This window comes from Chlamydotis macqueenii, chromosome 1 (genome assembly GCF_036417535.1).
Source record: "Chlamydotis macqueenii isolate bChlMac1 chromosome 1, bChlMac1.mat, whole genome shotgun sequence".
In the NCBI taxonomy this organism is placed as follows: domain Eukaryota; kingdom Metazoa; phylum Chordata; class Aves; order Otidiformes; family Otididae; genus Chlamydotis; species Chlamydotis macqueenii.
In genome coordinates, this window is record NC_141556.1 from 1,896,633 (window position 1) to 1,913,180 (window position 16,548).

Consider the following 16,548-nt stretch of genomic DNA (forward strand, 5'->3'; position numbering starts at 1 on the left):
TGTCCTAACTGCACAGCAGGACTATTTGCAGCTCACTGGAATTTACTCACTGATTCAACTGAAATCAGCAGAAGCTGTGGAGCAAAGTAGCTCTGAAAAATGACAGTCTGCAGCCTAAAAGCTCTTTTAAAAAATAACTGTATCACCCAATATTCTAGAAGTCTGAGCATGCATGAAGGTACTGGTTCTCTTGAAAGACAGCTTGGTAAATAAAATGTTAAAATTGCTCTTTTGAATGATTCATGAGCTCATTTCCTTCTAAGATCTCCCACTAATGCTGCTCTCCTTTACTCCAGTTTGCTGCAGGACAGCACTGTCCACACCTCATGGCAAAGTCGCTTCACTCGTGGAAGTACCAATCACAACAGAAATCTGAGACCAGAAGGGCTGTGCACATTTCCTTCTTTGCCCCTTTTCTTCTCCTCAACCATGACACGGTGTCAGCAAACTTTGTCACCTTGCCGTTCCCACTCCTCCCACAGGACTCGTGAATGTTGGACAAAGCAGGTCCCAGCACAGATCTCTGCAGGACTCCAGAGGTTGCCACTCTCCACGCGGAAAACTGGCCATCTGCTCCTGCTTTTGCTTCCTAGCTTTCAACTGGCTATTCACCCATGAGGACCACGAGGATCTTCTACCATGTTGCCTGGCTCAGACCCTGGGCTCGCTGGTAGATTGCTCCCACGTCTCCCAGTATAACTCCACTGCCACACTTTCAGCAAGAAGTCACACCTGGCTACCGATTCGGCCATCTCACCCTTGAGTTCATTTAGATCTCCTGGGTGACGCAGGACAGATCATGAAAGGCACGGTACCAACACATATTTCATCTGCAACCTTTCCCATGTGAATGTGAGACTGACCTTCTGGTGGACCCTCTTAGAGAAGGATCCCGAGGCCACGCCTTTCCCAAACCTTCTACAAGGAACCCAGATGCAGAAACACATTTAGCTTTTGTGCCACCACAACGTTCACTCTAAGGCATCCTTTACATGGCAGTTAGCTAACAGATGCTTTGGCAAGCATCCTCATCCACACGTTTGAAGAAGGATTATGAGTCTTTTATGGTTTTTTTTCCAGTGGTTCCTCAAGTTCTTTTTCTGCCCTGCCTTGCCGCGGTTACACGTAAGCTGCCAAAGCTCATGAACGTTCCTGTTTTCGTCACACAGTGACTTTGTACACACATAAGAAACCGCTATTAGTGCTTAGCTGTACGTGTCCTTCTGCAAGCTTGTTCTGGCAGAGAACGTGCCTCACCTCTGAGGCTCCAGTGTGATGTCTTGAAAGGAAACTCTCTGCAGGTGGAGCAAGATGATTTACTTTCCTTTTTAAATAGGCTCCCTTGATTTTATGCATTTCCCTTTTTCAAAACAATGTGCAAGTGCAGAAGATTTCTTGGCTTGTGTTGCTCCTACAGGGATGCTAAATCGAAACAAGTAAGAGTGACTCTGTGTAGTGGCCGCGGCTCTGGGCAGTCATTGACAGTGCCCAAACACGCAGTTTCGGTATCGTGTCCGAATGTGACATTTACCCTGCTTGCATGCGAGTAACCACCACTGTGCTTCCCATTCCTATTTCTCTGCAAAAGCTTGCTCTGATTTTGTGTGTTGATTAAAAGTAAGGTTGATTCCCTTGGCATCCACATAGTTCTGCGGACAGAAGAAGCAGGGAGGGAAGGAGCAGAATTAGAGGTTATTTATTCTTATAACATAATTTTTGGCTCTTACCTGCAAATGCCATAATTTTCACTATTTGACCGCGCTCAATTTTGTGATTCAAAATCCTTTGCTGTTCATGGGTCAGTTTTACTTCAGGCAAGTTACTAAAACCAGAAAAAAAACAGAGTGAAAGGAATTAAGAAAAAAAATCATCCTATATAAAACAAACAAATCGATTAACAGCAGAAGGAAACCAATGATTGATTTATCCCATCCCACAAGCAGGAAGGTGGCAATGGAGCAACTTGGTTACTGTGCAAATGAGAAAAGCAGGGAATAAGAAAAGATTTGAGACAGCAAAAATTAAAAGTAAATCTTGGGGAAGGTTATGTAGGAAAAGATCTTCTCAAGGGCCCTAAGCCATGCTTTAAAAATGAATTTGGCACCCTGGCTCCTTAGGCTTACTGAAAACAGACAGTGACATGGGTTTGGGGTGTTTTGTTGCTTTTGAGAGCACGCATCTTAAATTGCTCTCCGATTTCTCAGCATGTAGGACAGATCCCTGCCTCTCAGGGGAGCCGAGAGCTTTAATTAACATTAAGAAAGACATTCAGCACTTCCGGCTGGAGTGCAATTGTTTTATTCATAAAGGTCTGAAACCTGTAAGGAGCCAAGAGCGTGAATCATCTCTTCGCACAGGGTCCTCCCCGCACATCATGCATCAGGGCGGAAAGCCTTCTTTAAGTACCCTTGACATTTCACAGCCGGCAGTTAGACAGCTGCCCCCAGGATGCATCTTTTACTGAATAAGCAAAATCTCCTCAGAAAAAGACTTCAAATGGAGGTGTAGAATGAAAAGGCTGGGAAAACAAAGAGCATTGAAACCCAACATCTGTTTACCTTTGATTTATTTGTTTTGTTATGACCTCTCTCACTGTTGTACCCTGGATCATCAGTGATTTTACTGGATTTATCTTTGTTAGACTTCTGTGATGGATGAAAAAAGTACTATTCCCCTTCTGTAGGTAAGGACAAAGAAACTAAATGACTCAACCCAGGGTAACTGCAGCAGAAGGGGAACCAAGCCTGGATCTCCACAGGCCAGGAAAGCATTTCACTCCTTACTGTCCTTCCTTTCTAGGCAGCAAGCTACCAACTAATGCTAATTTATAGCAGCTATATATTTAACAGTTAGTACATAACAGTTATCGAACAGGATCCAGAAAAATGGAGTTAAATCAATATCCTGTGGCTGGTATCTCATTTCCTCCCATGCACAAAAAGCAGCGCCTGGAAATGGACGGCCACGTTATCTGCGCCACAGTAACGTCACCAGCAAGCCAGCCCCTGTTTTGGCTGACCGCAGTCTGTGTTTCTAGAGGAACACGCTGTTAAAATTAAAGCAGGCACTCTCCCCTCCTTCCAGAGCTTCTTATCCATAGGGAGAGTGGTGATTTGGGAAGGTATTTTGGGGTGATTTGGGCTCTGTGAAATTTCAGCAGCCGTCACACTGGAGTGCACAGAACTGTGTTCCACCAATATACAGACCCATCGGTGAATAGTGACTTATTAAATTCAGTCAATGCTTGGTAATTCAATTTTTACAGACCTGATTCCGATTTTCCTCTGAGAATTCAGGGAGATGGCAAGGAGCAGAATACAGTTTTGTACTAATCCTTATGAATCTCAGAGCCTTGTCAACCAGCCCGTGCCATGAAAAGTCTGCTCCGCCTCCAAGGTTTAGCACTACACCTCAGCCCTGCGTACTTTGGTGCCTCGCTCGGGTCACCTCCGATAGCATTACCTGGACCAGAAGTCTTGTCTGCAGCGTGATGCCAGTGTATCCTCTTCTACTGTCTGCACAGGTATAGAAGCATTTTCCATCAGATACAAGCAGTGGAAAATATTGTAATGGATCCTGGTAGGAAGGATAAAAAGAGAAATTATTGTTGAGAAATCACCAGTAACAAATCAGACCACCTAAAAGACTGACAGCATCTTGAATAATTCCAACAGAAAGATGTACGAAGCCCCAGGCACTCAGGGAGTTGCGGGAGACAATATGAATATTTTAAAGTGCAGTTAGTTCTGCCTTGAAAAGTGACTGCAAAGGCGCCACGGGGACAGCTCTGTTTGTGGCCTCTCCCTCTCTCCTGCTAGGTTTGTGTTTCAGGGTCTGCCATGCAAATGTGACCTGGGATCAATCATAGGTTCCTTTTGCTCTGCTGAAAGACTATTAGCAACAGAGTCTGGGGGAGTCTCAAAGAGAATTTGGACTGGTTTATGCCTCTGAAGTGAACCAGTTTCATCAACTGCCTTAGGATGATTTTATAGAAGCGTGTTAGCACTGACAACACTTCATGGTGCTTTGTAACTGCAAAGAGGGGAGCGCAGCAGCTCCGTGGCTTTAATAACGTGGGCAACAGCCGGTTTAAAATTAACCTCCATCGTACATCAGGGCCGACACCACTGTGGTTTTACCTCTTATAGGGTAGCTTTGTTCCTGTGACTAAACAGCTGCCACCTCAGTCCACACTCCAGGACAGACTTCATGTCTCACATTAGGTGACCTGCGTGCTCAGACTCACTAGTTGCTCTAGGAGCTGCAAATTGGTACCATTCAGCTCCTTGAGGACACATTTCCTCCTTTACGCCCTACATCACAAACCTTGTGCGGTCTGAAGAGATAATGGCAGAAGAGACGTGGTCATTCCTATTTCTTCTAGTCTAGATTGTTCAAGGAGGTGGAGATGGGATGTGGGTGACTTTGACCACAGGCTCTTGTTGCCAGTGAGTGACACCATCTGTCTGCCACATCTTCAGCAGGCATTTACTCAAATTAATGACCTTAGCCAGCAATTATCAATCACTAACAGGCCAAAGAAGCATCCTGGTTTCTCTGGTTGGTAACCTGAGCACACGGCCCCTGGTTGAGTAAGCAGAGGATCATAGAATCATAGAATGGTTAGAGTTGGAAGGGACCTTCAAAGGTCATCCAGTCCAACCACCCTGCAAGAAGCAGGGACATCTCCAAACAGATCAGGTTGCTCAGAGCCTCATCCAGCCTGGCCTTGAACGTTTCAAGGCAGGGGGCATCCACCATCTCTCTGGGCAACCTGTTCCAGTGTTCTACAACCCTCAGTGTAAAAATTTTTTTCCTAATATCCAATCTAAATCTACCTCCCTCTATTTTAAAACCATTCCCCCTTGTCCTGTCACAACAGGCCCTACTGAACAGCCTCTCCCCATCTTTCTTGTAGGCCCCCTTGAGGTACTGGAAGACCGCTATCAGGTCTCCCCGGAGCCTCCTCTTCTCCAGGCTGAACAGCCCCAACTCTCTCAGCCTGTCCTCACAGGAGAGGTGCTCCAGCCCTTTTTTCATCTTCGTGGCCTCCTCTGGACCTTCTCCAACTGGTCCATGTCCTTATGTTGAGGGCTCCAGAACTGGACACAGTACTCCAGGTGGGGTCTCACCAGGGCAGAGTAGAGGGGGAGAATCACCTCCCTCAACCTGCTGGCCATGCTTCTCTTGATGCAAGCCAGGATGCGGTTGGCCTTCTGGGCCGCAAGGGCGCATTGCCTGCTCATGTTGAGCTTCTCGTCCACCAGCACTCCCAAGTCCCTCTCCACAGGGCTGCTCTCCATCCATTCCCCGCCCAGCCTGGATTTGTGCCTGGGATTGCCATGACCCAGGTGCAGGACTTTGCACTTTGCCTGGTTGAACTTCATGAGGTTGGCACAGGCCCACCTCTCCAGCCTGTCAAGGTCCCTCTGGATGGCATCCCTCCCTTCCAGCGTGTCGATGGCACCACACAACTTGGTGTCATCGGCGAACTTGCTGAGGGTGCACTCTATTGCTGAGGGTGCACTCTATAAAGGATGAACCATTCTCTTGTGTCTAACACAGGCTGGACTATACCTCACAGAGAGCAGCTTACAGAACCATCTTCCTTCTGGCTATAGATTCCTCTTCCAGTGCCTTTCCTTGCCAGTCTTCTCATGAGAAGAATTTACACGTGTCCTTAATCCCCATCTCATTCTCACTGCAATTCTGAAGAAATCTGGGGGCTCTTACCTGCATTACAAGGCACCTCTGTGAACAAAACACGCAGGACAGGTCGCTACGCACATGCAGTGGGTGCCCGTGTGACTTGTAGTATGATTTAAGAGGAGTGAATTGAGTAACTGGTTTTGGAAATGTAGTAACTGCATTAAATTGTTGCAGCTGACATGTATCTACTTCTAATCAGAAAGTTTCCAGAGTTGCATTAAAACTTGCTTTTGTTTCTGAAAAAAAATAATTTTTCCTGAACATTATCTCCTGAAAACAAGTAGGCTATGAAACAGTCTAGGGTTTAAAGCAAAGCTAAAGGCAACGACACTCCTGATGCAAAAAGCTAGGGATGTGCACACTGTTCCTGACAAGCTGCACAGACTGAGGAACTGAAGATGTTCCTAAAGAAGAGGAACATAATTGCTCATGAGCATATATTCACTGTACGTAGAATCATTTAGGTTGGAAAAGACCGTTAAGATCATCAAGTCCAACCATAAACCCAGCACTGCCAAGTCCACCACTAAACCACGTCCCTAAGCGCCACATCTACACATCTATTAAATCCCTCCTGGGATGGTGACTCCACCACTTCCCTGGGCAGCCTGTTCCAATGCTTGATAACCCTTTCGGTGAAGAAATTTTTCCTAATATCCAATCTAAATCTCTCTGGTGCAACTTGAGGCCATCTCCTCTCATCCTATCGCTTGTTACTTGGGAAAAGGGATTGACTCCCACTGGATTACAACTGCCTTTCAGGCAGTTGTAGAGAGCAATAAGGTCTCCCCTCAGCCTCCTCTTCTCCAGACTAAACCACTCCAGTTCCTTCAGCCACTCTTCATAAGATTTGTGCTCTAGACTCTTCACCAGCTTTGTTGCCCTTCTCTGGACACGTTCCAGCACTTCAATGTCTTTCTTGTAGTGAGGGGCCCGCTCACTTACCTGTTAGTGATCGCAATGTTCCTGTCTCTCATCGCGTACAGCAGCGTGGCTATGCAGTAAAGCGTCTCGGTCACTTCCACAAGAGAAAGGGTTGAGTAGGATCTCTGCAGACACGCCATCAGCTTTTGGATGTCACTGACATCATCGGAGAAAAGCACCATGACTGCAATTATGGCCCACATGATCTCAGGCTGGTATAGACAACGACAAGAAAGAGTGAGCAAAAAGCTTTGAGCCTTTAGGAGCAGGAAAACCCTGCTTCAACGCTTGAAAAAACACAGATGCCAGGATGAATAGTTAAACCCTTTTCACCGTGAGTAATATCAAGTACCAAATAACACCTCAAAGGGAAAACTTTAGAAGGAGGGCAGATACAACCCTAAAGCACCATCAGCTGTTAAATCTTTTAAATAAACCAGTTCACAGCTGTCAAACCTACCCCTGTCCTGCTCTGTAAATGCGACTGTGTGTTGGCAACGCAGATTTCAGCCTTTGAGAAGAGGTGATGACTCTTCAAACATTGGAGAACCGCACTGGGATCTACCTTCCGTCCGGTGGGTATGGCAGAAACACACCTGCACAGAACAGGAACAGCAGCATTTGCAAAGAAGCCTCATCAAGTGAGTTTATTCTCCAAGAAAATAACGCCTTCTCCAAAGGACTATCGCTCAGGCTGCAGTTAAGTGTAACTATACCTTCCTCTGTGCCCCACAGATTTGACTGGATGCGTTCAGCAGTGAGGCTGCAAGGTGCTGAACTTGGATTTCCAATCCTACTTCTCGTACCTAGAGACATTTAGACAAGTAATTCCCAGTTCTGTTATACAGACGTGCTTAAATACTTTGCTGCGTCAAGCCCTTGGTCTGCAAGTTCATCCCAGTTGTCCTGAAGTCTTCTTCCAGAAGGATCTACCTTGCTCTTAACCCGATTTGCCTCTTCCATTTGCACCATCCAACTGCCAAACAAAATTGTCCCCTAGACTACAGATATCTGAACAGAGCACTTGCTTTTATCAGGGACCTGTCTTGGGCTTGGGCTTGCTGCTGAGCTGTGACTGATAAGTCAGTGCAGGTCCACAAAAGCAGCCTTTCAGGGAAGGAAAATAAGAAAATACATTGGAGATGAGAGGGACCAGGAAGGAGAGCTCAAATCTCACACCCTCCACAAGATATTTGTATTTTAGCTAAACCCAGGAGATGCTCTGAGACCCTGGCTGATGAGGAGATGGAAAAGTAGTGCTCACATGACAGATCCTGAAACATAAAGAGATGCTGAAAGAGGCACTTTAATTAACTCTCAGTCTCCAGCACAGTCATCCTGCAGGAAGCAACCATACAATGTCTTCTCCCAAGGTTGCTGTTGGGCTCCAGAAACAAGCAAGCAACTGAACAGCCCAGTCTTTTTTGATTTTGTCATCCAACACTTGTCTCAGAGATCATGGCAGCTTCTCTCAATTGCTGCACCCAGCCTGGCTGTGCTCTGACGTACTTGAAACCTTCCTTTGAGCTCCAAGTCCAGCAGCTGCTTGGAGAGTGACGCCCTCTTCCTCAGGCTCTCCTCACCTCTTTCCTCTCTTCACACAACCATCTCCCTGCCATGCAAGAGGCAACACCATCCAACTCAAAAGACCACCACTAAAACTGTTCTGCTCGCTCTTCCCAGTCCATGTTCAGCTTCTCCATCTCCTCAGAGATCAGTACAAAGCTACCCCTCCTCCAGACTTTGCAGCCTCTCCCTCACTTACCCATCACTTCTCACTTGCTATCAAAATCAGATTGCTGTCACTTGTGCCCATTGCCTCTTGTCCTCTGATTGTGCACCTGCAAGAACACTTTGACACCATGCTCTCTACAGCCCCTCATTAGGCACAGGAAGACAACAATTAGATCCACTTTCCACCTTCTCTTCTCCAGATTTCATCCTCTACTTGTCCATCATCTGCTCCAGACAGAACAAGGAAGAGGAAAACTATTTCTAGAACCTACTAGTGATTTCTACCGTTAAAATAATTTCTCCTTCCTTATCTTCCTGTACACCTCCCACCTGTTAAGAAGACAACCTTGTTTCTCTCCTGGCAATTCATAGGATAAAATGGGAGAAGATGCAAAGCAAGGAAGGTCAGAGGATCTACAGGTAGAGTCAAGTGCTGAAGCGGACTCACCTGATCAGCCCCAGTACACATCCTTCCCGCTCCTTTGTTATGGCAAAATCCTGCAAGATCTGTTCAACTCTGTGCAGGGCCGTCTCCTCCTTCATTAGGTACCGATGGTACAGCTTCTTCCAAGGAATGAACTAGAATGTGAAGCACAGACCACCATCTTTCATCTCACAGCACTGGAAAATAGGTTTCTTCTGGCAATAAGCTAATCAATGTGACTTCCAAAGAGGACATTAGAAGGACATGGAACTGCTGGGTCAAGTCCAGAGGAGGCCACAAAGATGATGAGAGGGCTGGAGCACCTCTCCTGTGAGGCCAGGCTGAGAGAGCTGGGGCTGTTCAGCCTGGAGAAGAGGAGGCTCTGGGGAGACCTTAGAGTGGCCTTCCAGTACCTCAAGGGGGCCTACAAGAAGGACAAGAAGAAACTTTTAGTGAGGCCTGTTGTGACAGGGCAAGGGGTAATGGCTTTGAGCTGAAAAAAGGGTAGATTTAGACTAGATATAAGGAAGAAATTCTTTACTGTGAGAGTGGTGAGGCAATGGAACAGGTTGCCCAGAGAAGTTTTGGATGTCCCATCCCTGAAAACGTTCAAGGCCAGGTTGGACGGGGCTTTAAGTGACCTGGTCTGGTGGAAGGTGTCCTGGCCCAGAGCAGGGGGGTTGGACTGTATGATTTTTAAGGTCCCTTCCAACCCAAACCATTCTATGATTCTGTGATGATCTCGAGTTCAAAAAGTCCCTGTAGCTTGATGGAAACAGGTGCTTAGAATGACATGGGGAAGGAAAAAGGAAACAGAGGAAAGAGAGAAAGACTTGCTCCTCTTAGTCTGCAAACATGTCTATAAAAGCCTGTTTTTTTCTAGAATGATGGGAACAGCATGATGCTGGTCCAGTTTCAAACATCAGAGCACTAAGGGAATGGGGATATTTTCAGCACTACTGCACAGATTTGCCCTGAGTAGGATCTGACTGCTAAAAATCCCTGTGTCCGTGAAGCCCTACCCGCCTGCTGTTCGGGCTTCTTCGGTAAAAGCAGACAGGGCACTGCCTTCTGGGCTGTGTTACGGCGTGAGGAGCAGGCTTGGGAGAGGACTTGAGGACACTGAGCATTCAATGCACGCATTTTCTACGCATCTCTCTAGCTCTTCAGGCTGAAAACTTGCACACTGTGCTGGGAAAGTGCCGAGCGCAGGACACCGCCTGCATTGTGTCCAGCCTTGCCCATCCAAATTTATCAGAAGGGCATGAACAAGACCATGGGCTCCCACAAAAATTTGGGCTGCCATCAGTCCTCCATCACTCTAAGTCAGGCTGAGCCAGTCTCTTTGTACAAGCTGAGTGTTTCCAATCTGAACAGTGAGTGAGCTGAGTGGTGCCAGCTGTCTCAAGACCACCTTTAATCGAAGATTAAAATCGAAGAAGAATCTAAGATCTCTTAGAATCGAGATCCTTGCTGCGGCCAAAATGACTGCCAGGGGGTTCCCAACTCTACTGCGAGGGCTTTGACTTCAGATGGATCAAGTTCTAAAAAACAAGAGTTAAAGGCCTTCCCTCTAAAACTGTTTGACTACAAAAGACACCACACACACCCAGGCTGGGGGACAGGGATGTACATCAGCCACGAGAGGACACTGTGGAGTCTGCTAGCCAGATTTCCCTGCAGGAAGGAGAACAGCAAAGGGAATTTTGCAGAGTCTTACAGGATGTTCCTTCCACATATAGGTAGAAAGCATCAAGGGAAATTATCCCAGTATTGATCTCCTGATAAAGGCTGGCATCCGAAGATGCTACTGTGGTCCTGAAGGCCAAAAAATGACAAAAGATCTAACAAGAAAGGATGTGGGCATTGATAAACTCTAAAAGGATATAAAGGAACAGAGACACACAGAGCATGGATGCTCCTACAGCAATAAATGCAGCAACGAGACTGAAACAGAGCAGAGCAGCAGGAGAAGGCAGAGGCTCAAATCAGTATCACAGCAGTCCTTACCAGTGGATCGCTGACTATCTCCCTCCAGGACCGACACACCAGGCTCAGGCTCTGATACAGATCAGTCACTGGCAGGAAAGCAAAGATGCTCCTCAGGACTTCAACTGGCAGCTCATCAATACTTCCCTGAGGCACTTCCCAGTTACGAGTCCCCAGGAGTCCATAGTGTGCATCAGGGACCGGTTCGATTTCCATATCATCAAGTTCCTGCTTGATCTGGCTGGGTTCTGGATGAACCACCATTGGCTTCTCCTCAGGCTCACCCCACAAATCCTGCTCTGGCTTACAAACGCCTGCAGCTGCAGTGGACAGAGGCGGTTTTCTGGGAGCTGGTACAAGGTCCTCATCCTCCAGAAAGGAGCAGGAATCACCGCTGATGTCTGTCACGGGGGAGACACTGCTGAAGGAGTCATCAAGTTCAGAAAAGACGGGATCCAGTAGCTCTTCTTTGATTCTACTGTTCTTCGTCCTACTGGGACCTACTTGTTGTGTCTGAGAGATCCTGAAGTAATCAGTTATGTTTTTCTGTTGACCTTGGCCTGCAGAAAGAGGAAGAGCATAACTGAATTCAACAGAAACAAGCGCAAAGTGCACTGCTCCTAACTGAGATAACAAGGAGACCAAAAGCTGTGTAAGGTGGTAGTTATTTCCACAAGGTTCCTCACAGATGTATGAGCTTACTAAAGGTGAACTGTCCTGCTTCATATTGCTTCTCTGGCAACCTAAGGAAGTGAACAGAATGATGTTGATCTCTGCACTGTTCACATAATCTGGGCATTCTCAAGGTACATCTGACATCCACTAGCTCCTAGAAAAAGAATGGTGGATGAGAAGCTCAGCATGAGTGCTCTTGCAGCCCAGAAAGCCAACCGCATCCTGGGCTGCATCAAGAGGAGCGTGGCCAGCAAGTCGAGGGAGGTGATTCTGCCCCTCTGCTCTGCTCTGGTGAGACCCCACCTGGAGTACTGTGTCCAGCTCTGGAGCGCTCAACATCAGAAGGACGTGGACTTCTTGGAGTGAGTTCAGAGGAGGCCACGCAGATGATCACAGGGCTGGAGCACCTCTGCTGTGAGGCCAGGCTGAGAGAGTTGGGGCTGTTCAGCCTGGAGAAGAGGCTCCAGGGAGACCTGAGAGTGGCCTTCCAGTACCTCCATGGGCCAAGACGAAACATGGAGAGAAACTCTTTAGTAGAGCCTGTTGTGACAGGAGGAGGGGTAATGGTTTCAAAATAGAGGCAGGCAGATTCAGATTAGATATTAGGAAAAAATTTTTTACAATGAGGGTGGTGAAACACTGGCACAGGCTGCCCAGAGAGGTGGTGGATGCCCCATCCCTGGAAACGTTCCAGGCCAGGTTGGACGGTGCTCTGAGCAACCTGACCTGGTTGGAGATGTCCCTGCTCCTTGCAGGGGGGTTGGACTAGATGACTTTTAAAGGTCCCTTCCAACCCATTCTGTGATTCTATGATTCTACGATACAGTCTGCATAAAACTCCACAACTCTCAGATGAACAATCCTTAGCTCATGTCATACAGCGCATGTGTGTTAAACAGACACACAGCTGCACAGTGAATTTCATGGGAGATGTTTCCACTAGCCAAGGAAAGAGAAACAGAAAGAAAACAAAATGCAAGACTTGAGGTGTTGTGGTGCGTCTCAGAGTGAGGTTGGACTCTCAGCGCTCATTGATTGTTCTTAGCCCGGTGAACGAGAAGCATGCTAAGATTTTAGAAAAGCTTCAGGGTTTAACTACTGCTCTGCACCATGAGAAGGTCACAGCACCAAGCCTGCTCTAGCAGGCTGCTCCTACCACAGTATAAGAGACCAACGCCTTTAAGAGGATAAACAGCTCTTTCTTGCCGCATAATTTCCTGTCTGCTACATCCTAAAGCACTCGAGACCGTAAAGGAAACTGAAACTTGGCAAGAGACTGCTCTCAGCAGCCTCTCCTTTCTCTGAGAGCCAGACAGTCCATGTAGCACACAGACTAAAGTTATCAGCACTGGCAGTACTCACCCTGTCATCCTCCTAGTCTGCAAAACATTCCGATGTTTAGCTAAGAAGCAACTCGAAAAGAAAAAAATCACAAGCAGCTACTGTTGATTTTCATGCATTTTATTTCTGGATGCTCAGGAAGGCATAGCTTAAAGGGGTCTGATTTGCAAGGCACTTGCTGCTTGAAAAGAACAGCTTCCCTGCTAATGTTTAAGTCCCAACACCCTAAAACCTGCAGCATCTAAGGTTTATAGAGGTTTTTAAAGTGAGATAGTCAAAGATATCGCTGATATGAAAACAGAAAAGAAAAGTATGAGCCTGCATCGTGAGCTATTTGAAAATGGCTCTTTCACCTTCAGTTCATGCCCTGAGCCCCGTGACATGCAGAGTAGCTCCAAGTCTTATCAATTCTCAAAACCTTTGGCACTTCCGAAACCCACATCTACGAGCTGTGTATCGCAATGTTTCCCTGTCCCAGGAAAGTCAAAGATCATTAATATTTGTTAAGTGCTCAACAACACCTCTGCAGTCCTATATACTAGAGAGCTCGTTATTATTTAATAAGTATCCTAAAAAGCATCTAGAAGCAGGAATCACATCATTAATAGTGCCTAATTGCAGAGGCTGTGGTGTTCCTCAGGGAGAGCTGCTGTTCTCTCCACGTTGTCTCTAACAGCTCAACGACAGAGACACAGAGGCATTCCTGGTGTGAGAGACTAAACACACATGTCAAGGCAAACTCGCTCCCCCATAGAGGGAGGTAGTCGAGGAATCTCTTTTGCTTGCCACTTGGCTTTCCAGAGGCAGAGATTAAGCCCAGTTTTGCCACTCAAAACCGCCCCATTTCCTCCATTTGCACTCACCTTGCCCGGAATTACTCTCCCATCAGCACAAGTTTGACGATGGATTACACAACATCCTTTTGTCCCACACCATATTAGCATTTTTCTCCCCCAAATCCCTCAGCCTTCAGAGTATCCGCAATCAGCGTACCTCCTTGATGTCTCCGTGTCCGGTAGGTGGGATGGAGGCCCCTGTTTACATCTCTTCTGCTTCGTCTTTGACTCAACGGCTGCGTCAAGGAGGATGAACCTTCCATGCTCTGGGCGAGAGCTTCGCAGTCATCGGCCGTGAGGCGTGTTTTTTTGAATCGCTTCACTGCTTTGCCAACATAAAAAAAAAAAAAAAGACCCCAAACCCAAACTGTTAGCAAACAACAGTCCATGCCTGTCACAGAGGCATAAGCAGACAGTTTCTTTTCAGAAATTTTACAGGACGGTCCCAATGTTTCAGCCAGGAGTTTCTCTGAATTAATCACAGGAGAAACTTGTACAGCGCTCTGGTGAGACGCTGAGGGCAATGCGTTGTGTCAAGGTGACACCTCTGCAGTTACTGCAAGAGCAACTTCACGCCAGGTCGCCACTCCTGCGTTGTACAAGGCTTCGGAAAAGAGGACAACGTAAAACCAGAATCCATGCCAGTTTTGTGGCTTTCTCTACAACAGCATGACACAGAGGAAGAAGATTAAAACTCCACTCCTCATTAGGAGGAGGCCGAGAAAGCTTTCGGAGGCTGAACTGTGCAGCCCCCCATGAGAGACGACAGTGACTTGGCCAGTGAAGGTCAAAGCCAACATTCAGACCCACAAACCCGAGCCTCTCGCAAACAGATCCAAGCTGGCATCCTCCGTTAAGGAGCAAACACAACCCACTTGCAGCACAGCTCTCCCCCACGAGAAGGGCAGTTAAGGAGCAGGACAAAACTATCTGAAGGGTTATTTTAAGAAAACCTTACTTGAAAACTCCATGAGCTCCTCTCTTCCATATGCGGGACGGCCAGCAGAAAAAGTACAAACAGTGCAACTTGCTTCTGCGGAAAATGCTCAAGAGAAACCTGACACCATGGCACAGGATGGGTTTCCCTCTGACAAGAGAATTTTCAGCAAACACTGCTCACAAGAATTTTCAGCAATCACCGCTCAAGCGGTTTCCCTTGTACATCTTGTGCGTCAGGATCCAAGGGTCAGTTTGTTTCACTATGCTGCTTCCTCCTTTTCCTCCACGTCAGCTCTGCAGAGCGGTGTTAAAAGCGACCGCTGAGCTCCCTGGGGAGGCTGTTTTCTAACACTCCATGTTCCTCAAAACACAGCAAACAAGGCAAGCAGAAGAAAAAACGCAATGCGAGACAGTCCCATGGCGCGTAGGGACATGGTTTTGTGGTGGACTTGTCAGTGTGAGGTTTACAGTCGGACTCAACGATCTTACAGGTCTTTTCCAGCCTCAATGAATCTATTCTAATATTCTACTTAAAAATTGTATTTCTTGATTGAAATCGAAAAGTTTTTCAGATTATACAGCATTGAAGTGCCCCAATTTTCTTAAGCACACGGTCTCAGCGAACGTCAGAGCTGAGGTAACGGCTCCTCCACCCCAGAACAGCAAAATCCCCGAGCTGCCAGGACCACAGCACAGAGTTCAAGTCCAGAAACCCACTATGAGAAGACGACCTGCTCAGGCTTCACCTGCATTCATCTCTTCTCCCTTTTCCCAACATTTTCCATTGGTGACAGCAGCAGACACAAAAGTGCTGAGCAAAGGTTGCATCACCCGTCACGGTTTATGGCTTCGATCACGTACGGAACGCGACAGGGAGCGGAGCTGTCAGCCACGAGAAGACACTCCAGCTGTGAAGGGAAAGGATCAGCCATGAGCAGCAGCCGCAGAGGACGGGGGAAGGTCCGTGCCAAAGCCCCCCCATTGCCAAGGGTCCCCTCATTGCCAAGGAGCCTCCGCCATTACTAAGCCCCTCTCAATGCCAACCCCCCCTCGCCATTGCCAAAGGTCACCCCATTACCAAGCCCCCCCTTCAATGCCAAGGGGCTCCCCAATGCCAAGGGTCCCCCTTAACTGCCAAACCCCCCGCTCCAAGCCAAGGAGAGCCCCATTACCAAGCGTCCCCCCCACTGTCAAGAGTCCCCTCATTGCCAGGGCCCCCAAAATGCCAAGAACCCCCCTCTCTGCCAAGGGTCCTCTCATTGCCAAGCTCCCCCATAGCCAAAGCCCCCCCATTGCCAAGGGGCCTCTGCCATTACCAAGCCCCCCCGTCAATGCCAAGAACATCTCCCCAGAGTCAAGGGTCCTCCTTAACTGCCAAACCCCCCGCTCCAAGCCAAGGAGACCCCCATTACCAAACCAAGGGGGTCTCCCTCACCACTGCCAAGGGTCCCCTCATTGCCAAGGGGCCTCTGCCATTACCAAGCCCCCCTCAATGCCAAGAACACCTCCCCAGAGTCAAGGGTCTCCCTTAACTGCCAAACTTCCCCCCTCCAAACCAAGGAGACCACCTTACCAAGCCCCCCCTCACTGCCAAGGGTCTCCTCAATGCCAAGCCCCCCCCATTGCCAAGGGTCCCCCATTGCCAATGAGCGTCCGCCATCAGTAAGCCCCCCTCAATGCCAAGCCCCCCCCCCCCCCCATTGCCAAGGGTCCCCTCATTGCCAAGGCCCCCAAAATGCCAAGAACGCCCCCATTACCTACCCGCCCCCCACTGCCAAGGGTGTCCCCCCACTGCCCAGGCCCCCCCGTGCCAAGGGTCCCCCCTCCCTAACCCCTTCTCAGCCCAGGCCGCCCCCGCTCGCTGCCCCCCGTTGCCAAGGGCCCGCCCCCGTTGCTAAGGGGAGGGCGCCCCTCCCGCCCCCCCTCAGCGCTCACTCCGCTCCGGACCCGCTCGGGCACGCTCCCCGCGCGACTCCA

The 16,548-nt window shown here is 48.2% G+C and overlaps 1 protein-coding gene across 2 annotated transcripts in view; it reads right to left on the reverse strand.

The window, feature by feature from the left end:
* Positions 1–16,539, reverse strand: part of FBH1 (F-box DNA helicase 1) — a 33,780-nt gene extending 17,241 nt beyond the window's left edge. Inside the window, exons 1-9 of one of the 2 annotated variants that reach the window (XM_086744244.1) lie at positions 16,507–16,539; positions 14,591–15,479; positions 13,790–13,957; positions 10,802–11,340; positions 8,816–8,946; positions 7,094–7,229; positions 6,655–6,845; positions 3,463–3,576; positions 1,728–1,822 (exon numbers count right to left, since the gene is read on the reverse strand). In XM_086744244.1, the coding sequence (XP_086600370.1) occupies positions 1,728–1,822; positions 3,463–3,576; positions 6,655–6,845; positions 7,094–7,229; positions 8,816–8,946; positions 10,802–11,340; positions 13,790–13,957; positions 14,591–14,603 (1,387 nt within the window). In that variant the 5' untranslated portion in view covers positions 14,604–15,479; positions 16,507–16,539. Of the gene's footprint in view, positions 1–1,727; positions 1,823–3,462; positions 3,577–6,654; positions 6,846–7,093; positions 7,230–8,815; positions 8,947–10,801; positions 11,341–13,789; positions 13,958–14,590; positions 15,480–16,403; positions 16,425–16,506 lie in introns of those variants that run through there. The other variant, XM_086744251.1, reaches the window with a different exon arrangement.
* Between the last annotated feature and the right edge of the window lie 9 nt (positions 16,540–16,548).